The sequence below is a fragment of the Sinocyclocheilus anshuiensis genome, unplaced genomic scaffold (assembly GCF_001515605.1).
Source record: "Sinocyclocheilus anshuiensis isolate Anshui unplaced genomic scaffold, SAMN03320099.WGS_v1.1 scaffold1559, whole genome shotgun sequence".
Taxonomy (NCBI): Eukaryota; Metazoa; Chordata; class Actinopteri; order Cypriniformes; family Cyprinidae; genus Sinocyclocheilus; species Sinocyclocheilus anshuiensis.
The window spans coordinates 396,269-412,646 of record NW_015551091.1 but is presented as its reverse complement, the minus strand read 5'-3'; the positions used below and the strand labels follow the sequence as shown (position 1 = coordinate 412,646).

The following is a 16,378-nucleotide window of genomic DNA, read 5'->3' as shown; positions in this document are numbered from 1 at the left end:
AACATAATTATAAAACCTAAACAATTAAAATGTGAACAATAGAGTTAACACTTAAATGAACGAGGTTTAGTGCAGATTTTCTAACATTCATAATTAATGAACAAATTAATATTCATAAATTAGTGTCCAAAATAGTATGTGTAACTCCATGTATGTTATGTCCAATACATATATAGTTTACCGAGCAACTGGTTGTTTTAATTATAGTATGGAATAGTTGGTTAATAATAAAGATATATGTCAAATTACTGATATCAAAAATGAAAATTTTTACTAGTAGCAATTCAATTGTTGATATCAAGAATAGACGTCTGTACTAGTAACAATGTGATTACTGATATAAAAAAAGGTTTTCACTAGTAAGAATTGTATTTCTGATATGTGAAATTGTATTTTTGTACAAATTGACATTTAACTAGTGAAAATGCAATTACAGATATCAAGAATTAGCATTTTAACTAGTGAAAACTGAACTGTTGATATCAAGAATTAACATTGTTACTAGTGGAAATGTAATTGCTGATATCAAAAATAGCCAATAGTATAAATCCAATTCCTGATATCAAGAATTAACATTTTAACTAGTAAAAATTGAATTGTTGATATCAAGAATTCATATCCAGCAAATGAATAAAAGTCAATACGGCTTGCCTATTGCCATTCCCAGGATATAAATGATTGATATCAAGAATAATATTTTTTACTAGTAGAAATTTAATTGCTGATATCAAGAATTCAATTCCTGCGAGTGATGATGTCATTGTTGATATCAAGAATTAACATTGTTACTAGTGGAAATGTAATTGCTGATATCAAAAATAGCAATTGTTACTAGTAGAAATCTAATTCCTGATATCAAGAATTAATATTTTAACTAGTGAAAATTTAATTGTTGATATCAAGAATTCATATTCTGAGAATGAATAAAAGTCAAAACGGCTTGCCATAGGCCGCCTCCAGTTTCCCCTTTGTTTTGCTGCCTCCAGCTAGCGCTGTGACGTCGGCTGACCCTAGTTACCTGTGGTTGGCCTGGCCGTGCGTCACTCAGAAAACAACAGGCCAGTCAGAAGAAAGGCTCATGAATATTAATTAGACAGAACAAAATCGACCTGTTCTCATCAGAGCTCCTGAGAGAGGAGCTGTAAAAATATATTGAGATGGTTTTTGGTACTTATACCGCAAATATATATTCTTAAGGACATCAAAACCTAAAACAAAACTCCAGAAAAGTGTACAATATGGGACCTTTAAGGTTTTGTTTTTTACTTACAATATCTAGCTAGCAGATTGATCTTCTGGAATGGATTAATTTGACCAATGCATTATAATATTATGAATCTTAGACAATCTGTTTATTGTTTCATTTAGGTAGCAGTGAAATATGTCACAAAGACAGAGAATGTAGAATACATCAGTATCGTAAGTAGGCTGTGCTCTCTATTTTTCTCCTCTGTCTATTCACTTTAAAACATTCATATTACTATAGCTGATTTTTCAATAGACAAGCTGCCATTTTCATCATTTTGTGAAATACCAGTCTAAGTCGTAATTTGGGAAACCACATCCATCTAACCGTAAAAAATTTTTTATTTCTTCAAGCCGGGTCATTCCAAGCCCCTCCCACTAGAGGTTGCACTGCTCGTCCTCGCCAACAGAGGCCCCTGCATTCCAGAAATAATCCAGCTGCAGGACTGGCAGGACCAGCATGACCATTATATTATGGTGATGGAGCGTCCCTCCCCCTGCGAGGACCTGTTTGCTTTTGCAGAACGCCATGGAGGCAGCATTGATGAAGCCTTAGCTCGTGTCATCATGCGGCAGGCAACACAGGCTGCCTACATGTGCTGCCGCCGTGGCGTTCTACACAGCGATATTAAACTTGAAAATCTGCTCATTAATAAGGAGACCCATGAAGTCAAGCTAATTGACTTTGGGTGTGGCGACCTCCTTAAGAAATCGGCCTACAAGATATTCACTGGTGTGTATTATCCCTCAGGCCATAACATTGGAACCATTGTTGTGAATCATATAGGACCAAATGCTAATGGATGCCTGGAAAGAATGCTGTGGTATTGCAAACTTACAGATGTATCTCTTTCCTTCAGACACTGATCAGTACTGCCCCCCGGAGTATAAGGAGAAGGGCGAGTACAATGGGAAGCCAGCAACAGTCTGGTCTCTTGGTGTTCTCTTGTTCGCATTGGTGTGTGGGGATTATCCCAACACTGATGACTTAAACAAGATCAATGCGAACAATTTCTCCAAAGCTGGCTTGTCAGAAGGTGAGCTTTTCATGACAATTAAGAAAGCAATTTGTATAAAGATGCTCAGGACACCGGCCCTCCAGGACCGAGTTTGGGCAGCCCTGCTTTAGAATAACATGATCAGAGATAGGAAGTGTGAAGTTCAAAGTAATAATCAGACATTTCTTACATCATTCGACATAGAATGCTGCCAGTTGATTAGTTCTTGTCTCCAGCAAGAGCCAGAGTAGCGGCTTCGATTAAGTGAGATTATTTTTCATGACTGGTTTGAGGTACTACGCCTTACTTGTTTTGTGAAGAGTTTGAAGGTGTATTTTTGGGTTTCTTATAACCATAAGGCTATATAGACATTAGCTCAGGAAAATTTTTTCTGAATTACTTCTGAAAATCTGATTACTTTTGATTTTGTTTTAGGTCACAGTTGTGGAGAATCCGAAAACAATGTAAAGAAAAGGACAGAAACCCTTGGAGTGGCTCTGCAGTCATGTCCCCAAAGGTTCTTGTCAAATCATCAAGCAAGGCGACTTCACCCTAGAGCTCCCTGTCCTAGCCCCCAACATGTTCCTGTCAATGTTGTGTCAGAGGTTGAGCCTCGTCAGAGCTAGTACCTGTCTCCAACTTCCACGTCCCAAGATGTTCCAATCTGTTTGGCCCTAGTCATAGCTGTTCCCAAGGCAGTCCTGGTACTAGGGAATACAGTTTCCCCAAAGATTCCTGCCACAGAGCCAGTGCCAGAGATCACACCAGTTCCAAAGTCTCCTGTCTTTGGCGACCCTGTACCACAGCTCCCTATCTTGGGCTTCCTGAAACCCAGGGGTTTGTGCCATTCTGTGTGTCAGATTTGTAGTCTTTAGTGACATCATTAAAATGTATGTGAAAGTAAATGTCTTAGCTCCCTTCTATGGCTACCATAGAGGGAAATGTTATGGCCCCAGTCAACGCCAGAACCTAAAGCCGGCTCCTTGTTTTGGTGTGCCTATGTCTTTGTCCCTAAGGTTTCCTGGAGCCAATCGATATTTCCTGTTACAGCCATCTCAGATGTTCATGGAATGGCAAGGGTTGCCACTGTCATGGACAGCTTGGTCCCCAAGGTCCTGAACATGCTACTCTGATCTCAGAGCTGTCCTTTCACACCTGCCCTTGTTTATGTAATCACCCTAGTCAAATCAGTGTCCATTATTGGCTTAGTTCTAGAGCTCAGTTTTAGACTGCCCAATTTTCCGAGCTCCCCATCCAGCAATGTTCCTGTCACTAGGTTCCTTTTATGGACCTTGCCAAAGCCATGCCCATGGTCTCCTCGGTCCCAGAGCTCCCTATTTCTAGTTGCCTCAGGCCGCTCTAGTCCAAGTGTTTCCTTCCACTCAAATGTTAGTGTCAGGACTGCCTCAGATGTTCCTGTCTCTGCCTCTTGAGGTATTTAACTAGAATGGCATGAGGCCATCCCAGTTCCAGATATCCCTGTCTGAGGCCACCACAGTCACAGAGCTCCCTCCACACTGCCATAGGTCACTGTCACTGCCTATAGGTTCCTGTCATGGACCCATCCAGAGCCCAAAGCCTTCCCTGTCCTGTCCTGTCACTGCCATCTTTATAGCCAACGCTCAAAGATACCCTGTCTTCAGATGCCCTGGTCCTGCCTCGATCTTCATTCAAAATAAACAATAAAGAACATAATATGCATCAATTAAACTGGCCTTGTTCATATTGACAATAATATTATAATCTGCTGAAGGTAAGTATTGGTTTATAGAGGTAAGTACTAGTTTACAATGTGTTTTTTTTTTTTTTTGATGACTGTATACTGACATCACAGTGTAACATTATTCCAAAGCCGCTCCCACTCTGGATATGCATTTTTGGTAAAACAAGACACATTAACAGTTTCAACATTATTTGTTCTTCCGACATTCCTCTTTGGAGGTTTTGAATAATTGAGAATTGGTCAAATCAAATTTAGTAATCTCCGAGTAATGAGACTGCCACTTTTAATGATGCTGAATGAATGAATGAATGAATGAAGCATTTATATATAAATTCATATATAAATGTTGCCAAAAATATATATTTTTAACCTCTAATTTTACATAGGCAAATTATAGGCAAAAGGTGATTGCCATTTTTAGTAATGGACTATGCAGTAAATATTGATCAATGGCATTTAATATTTAGGCTTTTATTATCATGTGTATCTTCTTGTTTGTAGTCTTTAGTAACATCTAGTGGACAAAGGACAGAATTACAAATCTGTAAACATTTTAGGTTTTTGACAAATAACATAGAATTGTTTTCCTCCAGCATCTAGGTTTTATGTTAAAATGTATGTTAAAATATATTTATTAGAAATGCATTCTTTATATTCATGTTTGTGTCAAAAACATAAACAGACCAGTTTCATAAAAATGTATATATTAAAAACATGTTCGTTATAGAACAAATCATTGTCTGCAATGTTTTTTTTAATGTATTTTTAAGTGAATGGATAGATCAGGATATATTAGGTGCTGGAACTTTCCTTATTTTTTGCCATTTTTAACATTTACCTTTTTTCTGTTTACCTAGCTATATTGTTTGACAAATCATTTATAATGTGTGTGTGTGTGTGTGTGTGTGTGTGTGTTAGTACACTTGAACACTTATCAGTTAAACCATTTCAACAGGCATTCCTTCTAAAAGCGGTTTTATTGGTTGTCATTGAACTGTCTGACACTTAAAGGGTCCTCAGACAACATTTAACATATCAGCAGTAAAAATAATCTGAGAAATAAAATGTGTTTCATAATCCATAATATAGATTATTGCCACAATCGAAACAGATGCAATGCAGTCTGAGTACTATACATACAGTATATGTTAACCATAGTTACCATCCACAAATAAGTTCAAGCTAGAGTTCAGTACATACAAGTTAAGTGCTGAGGTATAAGATTCATCCATTTTGAAGAAACACTCAGTTAAAGTAGTCAATTAAAAGACCTTGACATGATACTTATATAAACAGGGAACAGATACATTAAAGTTCACAGTCTTGTTAAAACTCAATAATTTTTCACTTGAAAAGTTAGGGATAAAACTAAAAGATTAATCAGTCCGTCAAAAGCACCAATAATAAAAGAGTTATTCCCCTTATATGCTGTAAAAATCAGCTTCTATCTGTTGGATGAGATTTCTAGTTAGTGTGCTAAGTACCAGTTTTCAAGATTACCAAGTAATCTTGAAAAAAGAAGACATTTACTGTCGTTTTATTAAGAACTGGTGGCAGCATGCTGTTTCTGTTTAGCTGACAAATGTGAAAAAAATATTTACAAAAAGGTGTATACTTAGCTAATAATCCATGAAAACGTGTTGTGTCAGCTATGTTCAGTTATGTTCTTGTTGTAATACTGTGTGTTTTAAGACACGTATTAACTTCCAGGAAAGCTTGGCTCTCCTAGTTAATTATGATGGTGTTCCTTTTGACTGGCCACAGGAGGCGCTCTTTCCTGATTATGTTCACCTGAGTACTGCGCTGTGCCAAACCCTTTCTTTCTTCCAAAGAGATCATTGTGACACCGTTTTTCAATATACTGAGCTGGATAGAGTGCATTTTGTGTAAGTGAATCTTAACACACGCCTTACAAAAAAATCCTGCAGGAATCCTGTAGGATTTTGGTTCCAAGTGCTGACACAGTGCAGGGATTGAGACACATTCACAAGAGAAATTTGTGTTGCTTCCCAGATAGCACACGTACGTCTGCAAGATGTCTATTAAAGATCGCTTCATCTGGAAAGCATTTGCTGTGTACAAACATCTGATAGATGTCTCTAAGATGTCAATTTTTTTACATACTTTCTAAATCATAAACAACTTAAAGACATTTTCTAAACGTCTATTTGACATCTGATAGGAAACGTCCTATAGACGTATTGCAGATGAGCAAACACTCTAAAAAATACGTGTGTGCAAGTGCAGACGTCAAATAGACGTCTCCGTGATATACGTGTGCTATCAGGGTTATGTGTTTGTACATGGTTTCTTCTTGACTTTTCTGGCATACAGGAAGTACATGGTGTGTCCCGTGAAAATGAATAGGATGGAGATGATGACAAGGATGCCGAAGTGTTGTGGCTGGGGTGCAGAGATGACCATGATGAAGTGCAGCAAGTCCATCAGGTAGTTCATGGAGCTGTGGACTCCATTCACCACCCCACGCTCTGATTCACATATGGTCTCCTGCAAGAGCTGAGTCACTGTCAGGTCAAAGGACCAGAGACCTGGAAAATAACAACACCTTATATAATATTTTGGATAACACATCATGGTGATATCACGTGTAATATAATCAATTAGCATACTATTCTTACTAAATTAAGATGTTGAGTCAGACCACATGACATTTTAGAACCAGAAATAATCTTTCCTTGCCATAAAAAGTTCAAACTATATTTAATACTTTAAGAGACTCTCTATGATAACATTTCCTTTTTCATAAGGAAAAAAAAGTCAGAATTGCAAGATATAAACTAAGACTAAAAAATGAAAAAGCTAATTGCGACTTTTTTTCTTGCAAGTTTATATTTCACAATTTGGCCTGTAGCGAATCACTGTTCTGCTTTCCTGAGGTGTTACGCATTTCGGGGGAAGGGTCCATAGGTCCTCATATGGCTTGTTAACTGAGGGGTGTTACAGAGTATTTGTTAAATATAGCTAACAAAATATATATTGTGTGTTTGATTGGTCCAGACGCTACAGGACTTTTCTTCTCAGCATTGCTTGTTTATATCTCACAATTACAAAAAGATAAGCATAAGACTTTTTTCTCAAAGTATCTTGCGAGTATCTCACAAATCTCATAACATTTCTCAGAATTGTGAGGAAAAAAGTCAGAATTTTGAGATATATATACACTTCCATAAATGTGTTTTGCAGACCATTCCCCCCAAATATTAATAAGCAATGAAACAGTTTTATTGAAATATTTTTCCTAAGAAATAATAAGATTATCAAACTATTTAATATTTTTGAAAGAATTAATTATTTTAATGAAAAATATAATATTTTTATTACAGAAATTAAAAACATGCACAACATGGAATACATTATTTTATGTACCTATCTAAGGGCACATTAAATGTATCAAATGTAACAGTAAGGATATGTTACAAAGATCTCTATTTGTATTCTATTTTTATTTCTATAATATGTATTCTGTTCACCAAAGAATGCTAAAAAATGTATCATGGTTTCCACATAAAATATTAAGCAGCATACCTGTTTCCAACATTGATAATAAGAAATGTTTCTTGAGCAGCAAATCAGCATATTAGAATTATTCCTGAAGGATCATGTGACACTAAAGACTGGAGTAATGATGGTGAAAATTCAGCTTTGCATCACAGGAATAAATTACATTTTAAAAATAATAATAATAAATTATAATAATTTCACTACAGTATATTCCTGTTTTTACTGCTTTTTGATCAAATAAATCCAGTGATAAATTTGATAAATTAGTGAAACTTCTTTCAAAATTGTTACTGACCCTAAACATTTGAACGGTAGTGTATGAATTTTTATTTATTATTATTATATATAAAAAAAAAAAAAAAGGACAAAGCAGGCATCTACTCACCAACTCGAGCTGTAATAACTCCAAGGAACAGCAGGATGATGGAGATGTAAGATTCGGGTTCTGTCCCTGCTGGCACTTTCTCAAACAGCACAGTGTTATTGGTCCAGTGAATGGAGGAACGGTCTGGCAGCAGAGGCTGGTTGATGCTTCCACGCAGTGGGTATCCGTGCCTCTGGTGACCTCCGGTCATCCCACCCACATCTGACGCATTCTTGATATTTAGCACGCTGAGGTCCAATGGGCTACCGGGGGCAAACACGGAGCACAAACAAAGCAACAGGCAAACTAGGTGCAGACAGCTGGAAATGACTCCAGTATTGACCAGGCCACATGTTTTCCGCAGCTTTGTGAAAAGCACAGTACCCAAAAGCCCTGCCACAGCTGACATGCCCATCAGTATGCTGAGCAATGAGCCGCTAATGTCTCCAATCAAAGCACCTAATAAGAGCACCGATCCGGCCACCACCAGTCCAAAGATGCCAGTCAACAGCAGGTTATGCCCATACAGCTCAATCAGGAAGACAGACATGGCGAAATGCCACATGCGATCACCCTGGCACGCGAAAAGAGACGATCGGCTCAAGATATCATACTTCACATACCAAAATTCACATCTTTTGTGTGGTACTCAAAGTATTATGAAAAATCCTGTGTGCCAGAGCTCATGCCCTGCTTACTGAGTGCCAGCATGGCAGATACGAAAGCGGCTCCTTACCCACATAGATAACGCTCCGCTCACATAGATGAGGAACTCGGGGCCCTTGAGGTAGATGAGGGCTGACCCTATGAGATAAAGAGTCTCGAAAGATTTATTTCTTGAATGTGCATTTGTTTTAGAATAATTGACTGTTTAAATCCAGACAGCAAGAACAAGCAGGCTTTGCAGATTCTAAGCATCTTCTAAAATAGCAGATGAATGTTTCTCTATTTTAATCACTCTAAGCCATACTTTAACATTTAAAAGGATTGTTCACTCAAAAATTTAATTTACTCTCTAAACCCATGTTTTGTTTTGTTTTCCCCATGGAGCATTAAAGTAAACATTATGAAGGTTTGTGCTGGTCGCTCCATGCGGTTATGATGAACGGGGACTGAGGATTTTAGTTTAGTCTCATAAACTGTAAACTCAAGATCCGGATCATTCTGATTCGAAAATCATCATTCTATTTTGTGAACCAGTTAAACGAAGTCTGAAAAACTCAACTCTAATGATTCATTAGTGAATCAGACATTCCTACTGTTCTCATGAACTGGCAAGAACATGAAAAGCTTGGTTGATTCACAATAATTACTTAAATTTTAATCCGTTTGTAACACAAAACTATAATACATAACTCTGGAATTACTTGGGTGTCATGGAAAAGCATGACGTTCCTCTAGTGTTCCACGAAAGAAATTCAAGCGCTTTGGAATGACTTAGAATGTTCACTAAATATTGACTCCGTTTTCAAATTTGTGTAAACTGTTCCTTGCATATTCTGTCAAGCAAATTGGTTAATTATGGCATAATTAATTACGTCGAAATACAGCAGATATTGACTAGTTTGAAGTATTAAACCACTTCCCTCTATGCACGAAGCAGTCAAAATAGTTTGATTGAGTTAGTTTGAAGAAACATACGTGGTATATTCCTGGCTTTGATCACAGGTGAATCTCTGTCATTATTATTGTCAAACTCCACAGCAACACCACCACACTGGGCCACCTCTATTCTGAGAGACATCCTGCATGAACAGCATGACTGTATTAGAATCGGGTCAATAAATGATAGATGCATAAATCGTTCAAAATAAATATTTAAAATAAAAAGTTCTTTTGTTGGCATGGTTGTCATGCCCTACAATGAGGCCTAATATATACAAACCTGTAAAAAAAAAAAAAATAATAATTTTTAATACCCTAAAATGTATGCAATCATTAGTCTATAGTAAATAATGTTTAGTTAATCGTGTCACATTTTAAATGTGTATAGTTTGCTATCACATCTAATAAATACTAAGTACATAGTACAATACTAAATATTTTAGCATTATCAACGGCCATGAATTCAGCCATTTAGCTTGTTTTTAATTTATTATACACTACCATTCAAAGGTTTGGGTTCAACATTTTTTTTTTGCGTTTTTCGAAAGAAGTCTCTTATGCTCACCATGGCTGCATTTATTTATTTAAAATAGAGTAAAAGCAGTAATATTGAGACATATTATTACAATTTATTCCTGTGATGGGAAAGACCATTGTATGAAACTGCCAGAAAAGCAGAACGAGTCACAGGCTGACAAAGGCAGCCAGCATATTCCACAGCACGTGACAGTGAGGGGGGACAATGTCACCGTTTACCCCCCACATCACAAAAAAGACCACCCTGTCACTCAAATCTCACACACACACACTCATATAGTAATAAAACTCTCGACATACTTATTCAACACAACATCAACATAGTGATGTTTGCATTGAGATATGTTAATTTTTATTGCCATGCCCTGATATGATTACATATTTAATCAGTTAATAGTCAGTCAAAACAGTCTATTATTATATATCAAAATGTTTTATGGCAGTCATTCAGAATGTACTGTTCAAACAATGATGATTATGTAGCACTTTGAACCCTTTAGATTAACATATATAATGAACATATAATGAATTCTCTTTATCGCACCACCACACTTCAGATAACAAAATAATACAACTTAAAAGCCCAAAACATACATACTTTAGCAAATGAATCATAGTTTTCACAAATGTTGCTATACTGTATGTCTGTTAATTTTGACCTACAAATTATACTTATATGTAGTGTGAGCTTTAATAGATCAGTATTGAAGATGCTTTTTTTTTCTCTTTACAATATATAATCAACAATTTGAGTGAGAATTTGAATTGGCAAATGAACGTGAATGTGAAACCTGATGATCATCATTTGAAAACGAACCAAAGAGCATCTTGAGATTCAACAGAACCAAGAACATCTGACTGTCACATGATCAATATTACAAATTTGATTGACCTAGAAATTGCGCGAAATATGAAATATCTCTTCATCATTTTGCATCATAACATTGTTTTAGTTTTCAGTTTTTAATTAAAATGTGATTCCCAGACTTTCAGTGTTACCTCAGCCTTTCTGATCCCACTTTACACCAAATATTGAAATACTAAAGCCAAAAAAGACAGGTAGAAAAAAAAATCACCTGATATTTGACTCCTCCTTTGAGTCCTCTTTGCTATGAGTGCTTGTTGTGTCTCAAGGTTGTGCTATCCATGTGTCCCAGGTAAGGATGCTTCCATGCAGGCCTGAATTCCAGCAGTCGCACTGTGAGGGACTTGATAACATCATAGTGCATGAGGGCACCATTGTATGAAACTGCCAGAAAAGCAGAACGAGTCACAGGCTGACAAAGGCAGCCAGCATATTCCACAGCACGTGACAGCGAGGGGGGACAATGTCACCGTTTACCCCCCACATCACAAAAAAGACCACCCTGTCACTCAAATCTCACACACACACACTCATATAGTAATAAAACTCTCGACATACTTATTCAACACAACATCAACATAGTGATGTTTGCATTGAGATATGTTAATTTTTATTGCCATGCCCTGATATGATTACATATTTAATCAGTTAATAGTCAGTCAAAACAGTCTATTATTATATATCAAAATGTTTTATGGCAGTCATTCAGAATGTACTGTTCAAACAATGATGATTATGTAGCACTTTGAACCCTTTAGATTAACATATATAATGAACATATAATGAATTCTCTTTATCGCACCACCACACTTCAGATAACAAAATAATACAACTTAAAAGCCCAAAACATACATACTTTAGCAAATGAATCATAGTTTTCACAAATGTTGCTATACTGTATGTCTGTTAATTTTGACCTACAAATTATCCTTTAATTTTATTATTGTGTGTGTGTGTGTGTGTGTGTGTGTGCTTTTGTGTATTATAGTCTACCACTTATTGATAGACCAAAGAACATTATGTAACTCAGAAAAACATATGCATATATACTATAGTCTGGTGCTTAAAAAACACTGCTTTATTATATAGTACTATATATTAATCTATACCTTTTGATGATGTTAATGATCCTGCTCTCGTTAATATTAATGTTGAATCTGAAAAAAAAAGATTTGGTTTGTCAGAGTCCTAAGTTTGCAGGATTTAATTTAACATGAATGGAAAGACATGTACAGGACTGTCCTATAGCTGATTGCAAAAAGTATGAATAATCATAACAGATTATAAGCAAATTATCCAATGAGACAAATAGACATATATTATTAAAGATAAATATTTACTGCACTTGCGAGAAAACATTCCTCACAAACATTCTTCACAAAATCTGTATTGGGGGGAAAAAAAGATGTTTGGGTTAAATCTTAAAAAAGAAGAAAAAAAAAATACTGTTTCTCTACAGTCACAATTCAAAATTACATGGCATTATTTGTTACAAAAATAAATAAATAAAAAAAACATTATCTGCCATATGCCACTACCAAATATGACAGAATTCTCCTATTTTCTCTTATTTCACTCAAAATTTGGCATATTTTCTATTATATATCACTAACATAATGACTAATTTTTATTATCTAATTAAGATCTTAATTTATCCATACACTGCTAGTAAACGTGGCTGTGTTATGGAAATTTGGAACACAAAAGCTGGAACCATGCTTGACATTTTGGCAAATAGAGGCATATTTTTAATAGGGACAATGGCAAAAAAATAATAGCAATATTCCAGCAATTCTGGAAAAGGCATTTTTCTAACCTTTGAATGTATGTGTGGGGCCTATAAAACTACAGAATTTTAAATTGGATCTCATGTGTAGAACTTTTGGTCAGATTTCTGTGACTTTTGTGACTTCAGTTCTTCATCCTGTATATGAACTTTGTAAGATCCAGAATTAATTTCTTGAACTGGGGCACTGGGGTGTTTCTTGCAGCAGTATTCTCGTATGGCTCTGAAAACAGCAGTGCCGGGTACAGACAAACTAGGGATCCCAGCCAGGAGAAAGATTATTACATAAATCCATGAAGGATATGGCTTCTTCTCTAAGGTTGGGAAGTTTTCCTATAAATGAGAACAAGATAATTTAATTAATTCCAAATGAATGCTTTGCAAATTACAGTTTTTTATTTTTTTTGTAACAAGAATCATGTTAAACTGATTAAACTTGTAGATCACCGATTCAGGGTCCCAGGCAATGTAGAAGATTTCCTTGGTCACTATGGTGGAGAAGTAGAAGATGAAGATGGCTAACATGATGATGGGACTTATGACTCTCCATGTGGCTTGCCAGAAGATGTTAGGCTTATGTCCAATCATAAATAGCAGGTCTTCATTGAACCTGTTCATAAACAGAAGATAACATACTTTATGGCTGATTTCAGTGAGCTTTATCTAAACAATAAAGTCATAAATGCATTGTCACTGTGAAAACATCCGTGAATTGCTGATACGTGATTAAACTGTTCTACAGAAACAAATTTATCTTCTTTAACTTGTTTATGTTGTATAACCAATTCTAATCATCTTGTTTTGTAAGGGTTAAAGGAACAGCTCAACCAAAAATGAAAATCTGCTGAAAATGGACTCGCAGACCTTCCAAGATGTAAATGAGTTTGTTTCTTCATCAGAGCAGATTTGGAAAAGTTTAGCATTACATCACTTGTTCACTAATGGATCCTCTGCAGTAAATGGGTGCCGTCAGAATGAGAGTCTAAACAGCTGATAAAAACATTGCAGTAATCCACACGGCTCCAGTCCAACGATTAAAGTCTTGTGAAGCAAAAGGCTGTTTATAATAAATCCATCAAGAAGTTTTTAACTTCAAACTGTTGAGTCCTCTATTGTGATGCGTTTATCAGATATTTGGTCTCTCATTCTTGACGGCACCCATTTACTGCAGAGGATCCATCGATGAGCAAGTGATATACAGTAATGTTAAATTTCTCCAAATCGGTTCTCATGAAACAAATTCACCTACTTCGTGGATGGCCTGAAGTGAGTAAATTTTCATCAAATTTTCATTTTGGGATGAACTATTCCTTTAAATACCATTTAACTGCTAAACTTAGGCTCCGACCTACCTGTCTATCCCATAGACATACACAACTCCAATCATCTCAGAGAAAGCAATGATGAGGAGAGGAATCGAGCCGGCAAAACTGTCAAACAGGGCTAGCCAGTAGTTCCCTGAGCCTTGCACAAATATCAGCCCAACCAGGCAGCACACCAAGCATGTTACCCCTGTTGTGAACAATGGAATGAGAAATTTTAACTTCTTCTGAAACGATACCATCACTTGGATGGAGATATCTGTAATGAATTCTTCATATTATGATGGTCAAAATGTAAGTCTAATTTATACCTGAAATAAGCTCTTTGGGCCAGCTTTTGGGAAAGACCTTCAGGTCCTGCAGGGGAACCAGAACACCCTCAATGTTGCCAAACATCGAGGACAGACCGAGGCAGAAGAGCATGATTAAGAACAGGACAGACCAGAGCGGAGACAGTGGCATCTTGGTGATAGCCTCAGTGAACACAATGAAGGCCAGACCTGTTCCCTCTACACCCTGTAAAAGTGTGAAATTCATTTGTTTCAAATAAATGCTGGTCTTTTTAAGTTTCCATTCATCAAAGTATCCTGAATTTTTTTTTTTATCATGGCTCCACAAAAACATTAAACACTATCTGTTTTCAACATTGATACTGATGTTTATTGAGCATCAATGATTTCTGAAGGATCATGCAAAGACTGCAGTATTACCGTTTTAGTGAATTTTTTAACGAATAAAAAATCAAAAGTCAAAAATCTTACAGAGTATATACCTAAACTATAACTGAAGGAATGCTGTACCCTTAGTTTTTGAAATAGTGATAATAATAATACTCATGTTGCACTGAGAGGATAGATCCTCACAAAAAAAAGCTAATTGTTTGTTTTTGTTCTCATATATATATATATATATATATATATATATATTTAACTAGTGATTTTATTTGGAAAAAAAAAATCCAATAATGGGAAAGTTAAATGTGTCATTAATCAATAGATTTCAATGGTGCTAATGTAACTACATTAGAAGTTGTTTGTATAATAATAGTAATAATAATAACAAACAAAAATGTATATTTTGTAGTTTAGATTTATTTAATGTTAATGATGCTCTTCAAATTTTGAAGATAAATTACACATTTTACCCCGCAGAGAGCACAAAATCCTTTCGTTTATTAGAATATATAAATATTCGCACCAGTATAGGTTGGTCTTGGAAGAACTTGGTATTGAAATAAAAAAGCAGTATATCACCCATCCTTATACTGTATACCTCACTGAGGAAGCTGTTTAGATCACAGGTCTTAAGAGCAAGGCTGCTGATGATATCAGGGTTTGTAGTATTAAGGCTGTGGAGAGCTTCTTGATAGTTGCTCTGAGTGATGCTTCCCTCTGGCAGATCAAATGTGTTCAGAAGAGTCAAGATGTTCCTGCAGGACAAAGTCAAGATAAGTGCTTCAGAATGGAGTTTAAATGTGTCATAACCACTGAGCTATATAATCTCTATTATAGATCAGTGGTTATAACACTATTCTAATATTTTAACAATAGTTCATGCATTAGGTATGATAAAACAACAACTTTTTATTTATAAATATATACATTTTTAAGAATGTGACACTACCAAACACTTACCCACTCAAACAGTCATCAAATCTCTCTGTAGCTCTGAACCCAATGATGCTGTAGATGACAGTGGCAGCGTAGATCGAGGTAAAGGCATTAATGATGGAGATGATTACTGCATCTTGCTCACAGTTATTGCTGATGGAAAGAGAGGGAATACTTAGTTTGATAATCACTGAGGTATTTGCAGTGAACACTGGGTGGGATTTTCTGTTGTGCTCTTATGCCGGGTTCAGACTTCATGATATTTTTGTCGGTCACGATAGTCACTGTCAGATTTCCCGATTTTGACTTCTAAAATCTTGTCGTGTCGGAGACAAGAAACATGTCAGACTATCGCAAGCCGTTTTAGCATTTAAAAGTTTGTTTTGACTATCCATAAATATCATTTAAGATAGGAACAATTGTATTTTGACGAGTCATAATTATAATTCGACTAGTCACAATGACAATTAGAGATATCTGCAATTATAATTGCACTAGTAAGAAATCGGATTAGAGAGATCTCTAAATACTTTGACTAGTCAAAACTCCATTTAAGATATCTGTAATGACGTCATAGATATCTTCAATAGGGCGTCACACATACGCAAAGGTAATTAGAGATATCTCTAATTCAGTTTCGACTAGTCACAATTATATTTTAAGATATCTGAATTGTACCTGCTCCTAGTCGAATGTGCTGTTGTTTGACGTGAGACTAAATTAACTCAGTTCCTCCCAGAGCCCCTCCCCGACTAATGTTTAGTGCTAACTGCTAACAACAGTGGTCTGCTTTTCTTGTCA

At 36.0% G+C, this 16,378-nt stretch overlaps 3 protein-coding genes across 3 annotated transcripts in view; 1 reads left to right on the top strand and 2 right to left on the bottom strand.

Moving 5' to 3' along the window:
* Positions 1-1,368: 1,368 nt before the first annotated feature.
* Positions 1,369-3,937, top strand: LOC107662662 (serine/threonine-protein kinase pim-3-like; the record flags this gene model as incomplete). Its single annotated transcript, XM_016452740.1, has 4 exons — positions 1,369-1,419; positions 1,600-1,978; positions 2,106-2,282; positions 2,679-3,937. Coding segments are annotated over 4 exons (798 nt in total), but the record flags the coding sequence as incomplete, so codon positions are not given.
* A 2,318-nt stretch (positions 3,938-6,255) lies between these two features.
* On the bottom strand, positions 6,256-8,402 carry LOC107662661 (solute carrier family 40 member 1-like). The gene is made up of 2 exons (XM_016452739.1): positions 7,874-8,402; positions 6,256-6,515 (listed from the first exon to the last, which is right to left on the bottom strand). Exons 1-2 carry the CDS (start codon positions 8,400-8,402, stop codon positions 6,256-6,258), a joined length of 789 nt encoding a protein of 262 aa, XP_016308225.1.
* Positions 8,403-12,726: 4,324 nt separating this feature from the next.
* The window catches only part of LOC107662664 (sodium-dependent neutral amino acid transporter B(0)AT1-like), a 14,312-nt gene continuing 10,660 nt past the window's right edge, over positions 12,727-16,378 (bottom strand). The window contains exons 7-12 of the mRNA XM_016452741.1: positions 15,602-15,730; positions 15,240-15,396; positions 14,279-14,483; positions 13,998-14,157; positions 13,093-13,255; positions 12,727-12,978 (exon numbers count right to left, since the gene is read on the bottom strand). Of these exons, the coding sequence (XP_016308227.1) occupies positions 12,727-12,978; positions 13,093-13,255; positions 13,998-14,157; positions 14,279-14,483; positions 15,240-15,396; positions 15,602-15,730 (1,066 nt within the window). The remainder of the gene's footprint in view (positions 12,979-13,092; positions 13,256-13,997; positions 14,158-14,278; positions 14,484-15,239; positions 15,397-15,601; positions 15,731-16,378) is intronic.

Bases quoted from the DNA above. Each gene is read 5' to 3' on its own strand.
- LOC107662661 (XM_016452739.1), bottom strand. From the start codon at position 8,402: ATGTCTGTCTTCCTGATTGAGCTGTATGGGCATAACCTGCTGTTGACT. The intron at 6,516-7,873 runs GTGAGTAGATGC...GTTATTTTCCAG, and splicing joins AGTTATTACAGCTCGAGTTG to GTCTCTGGTCCTTTGACCTG.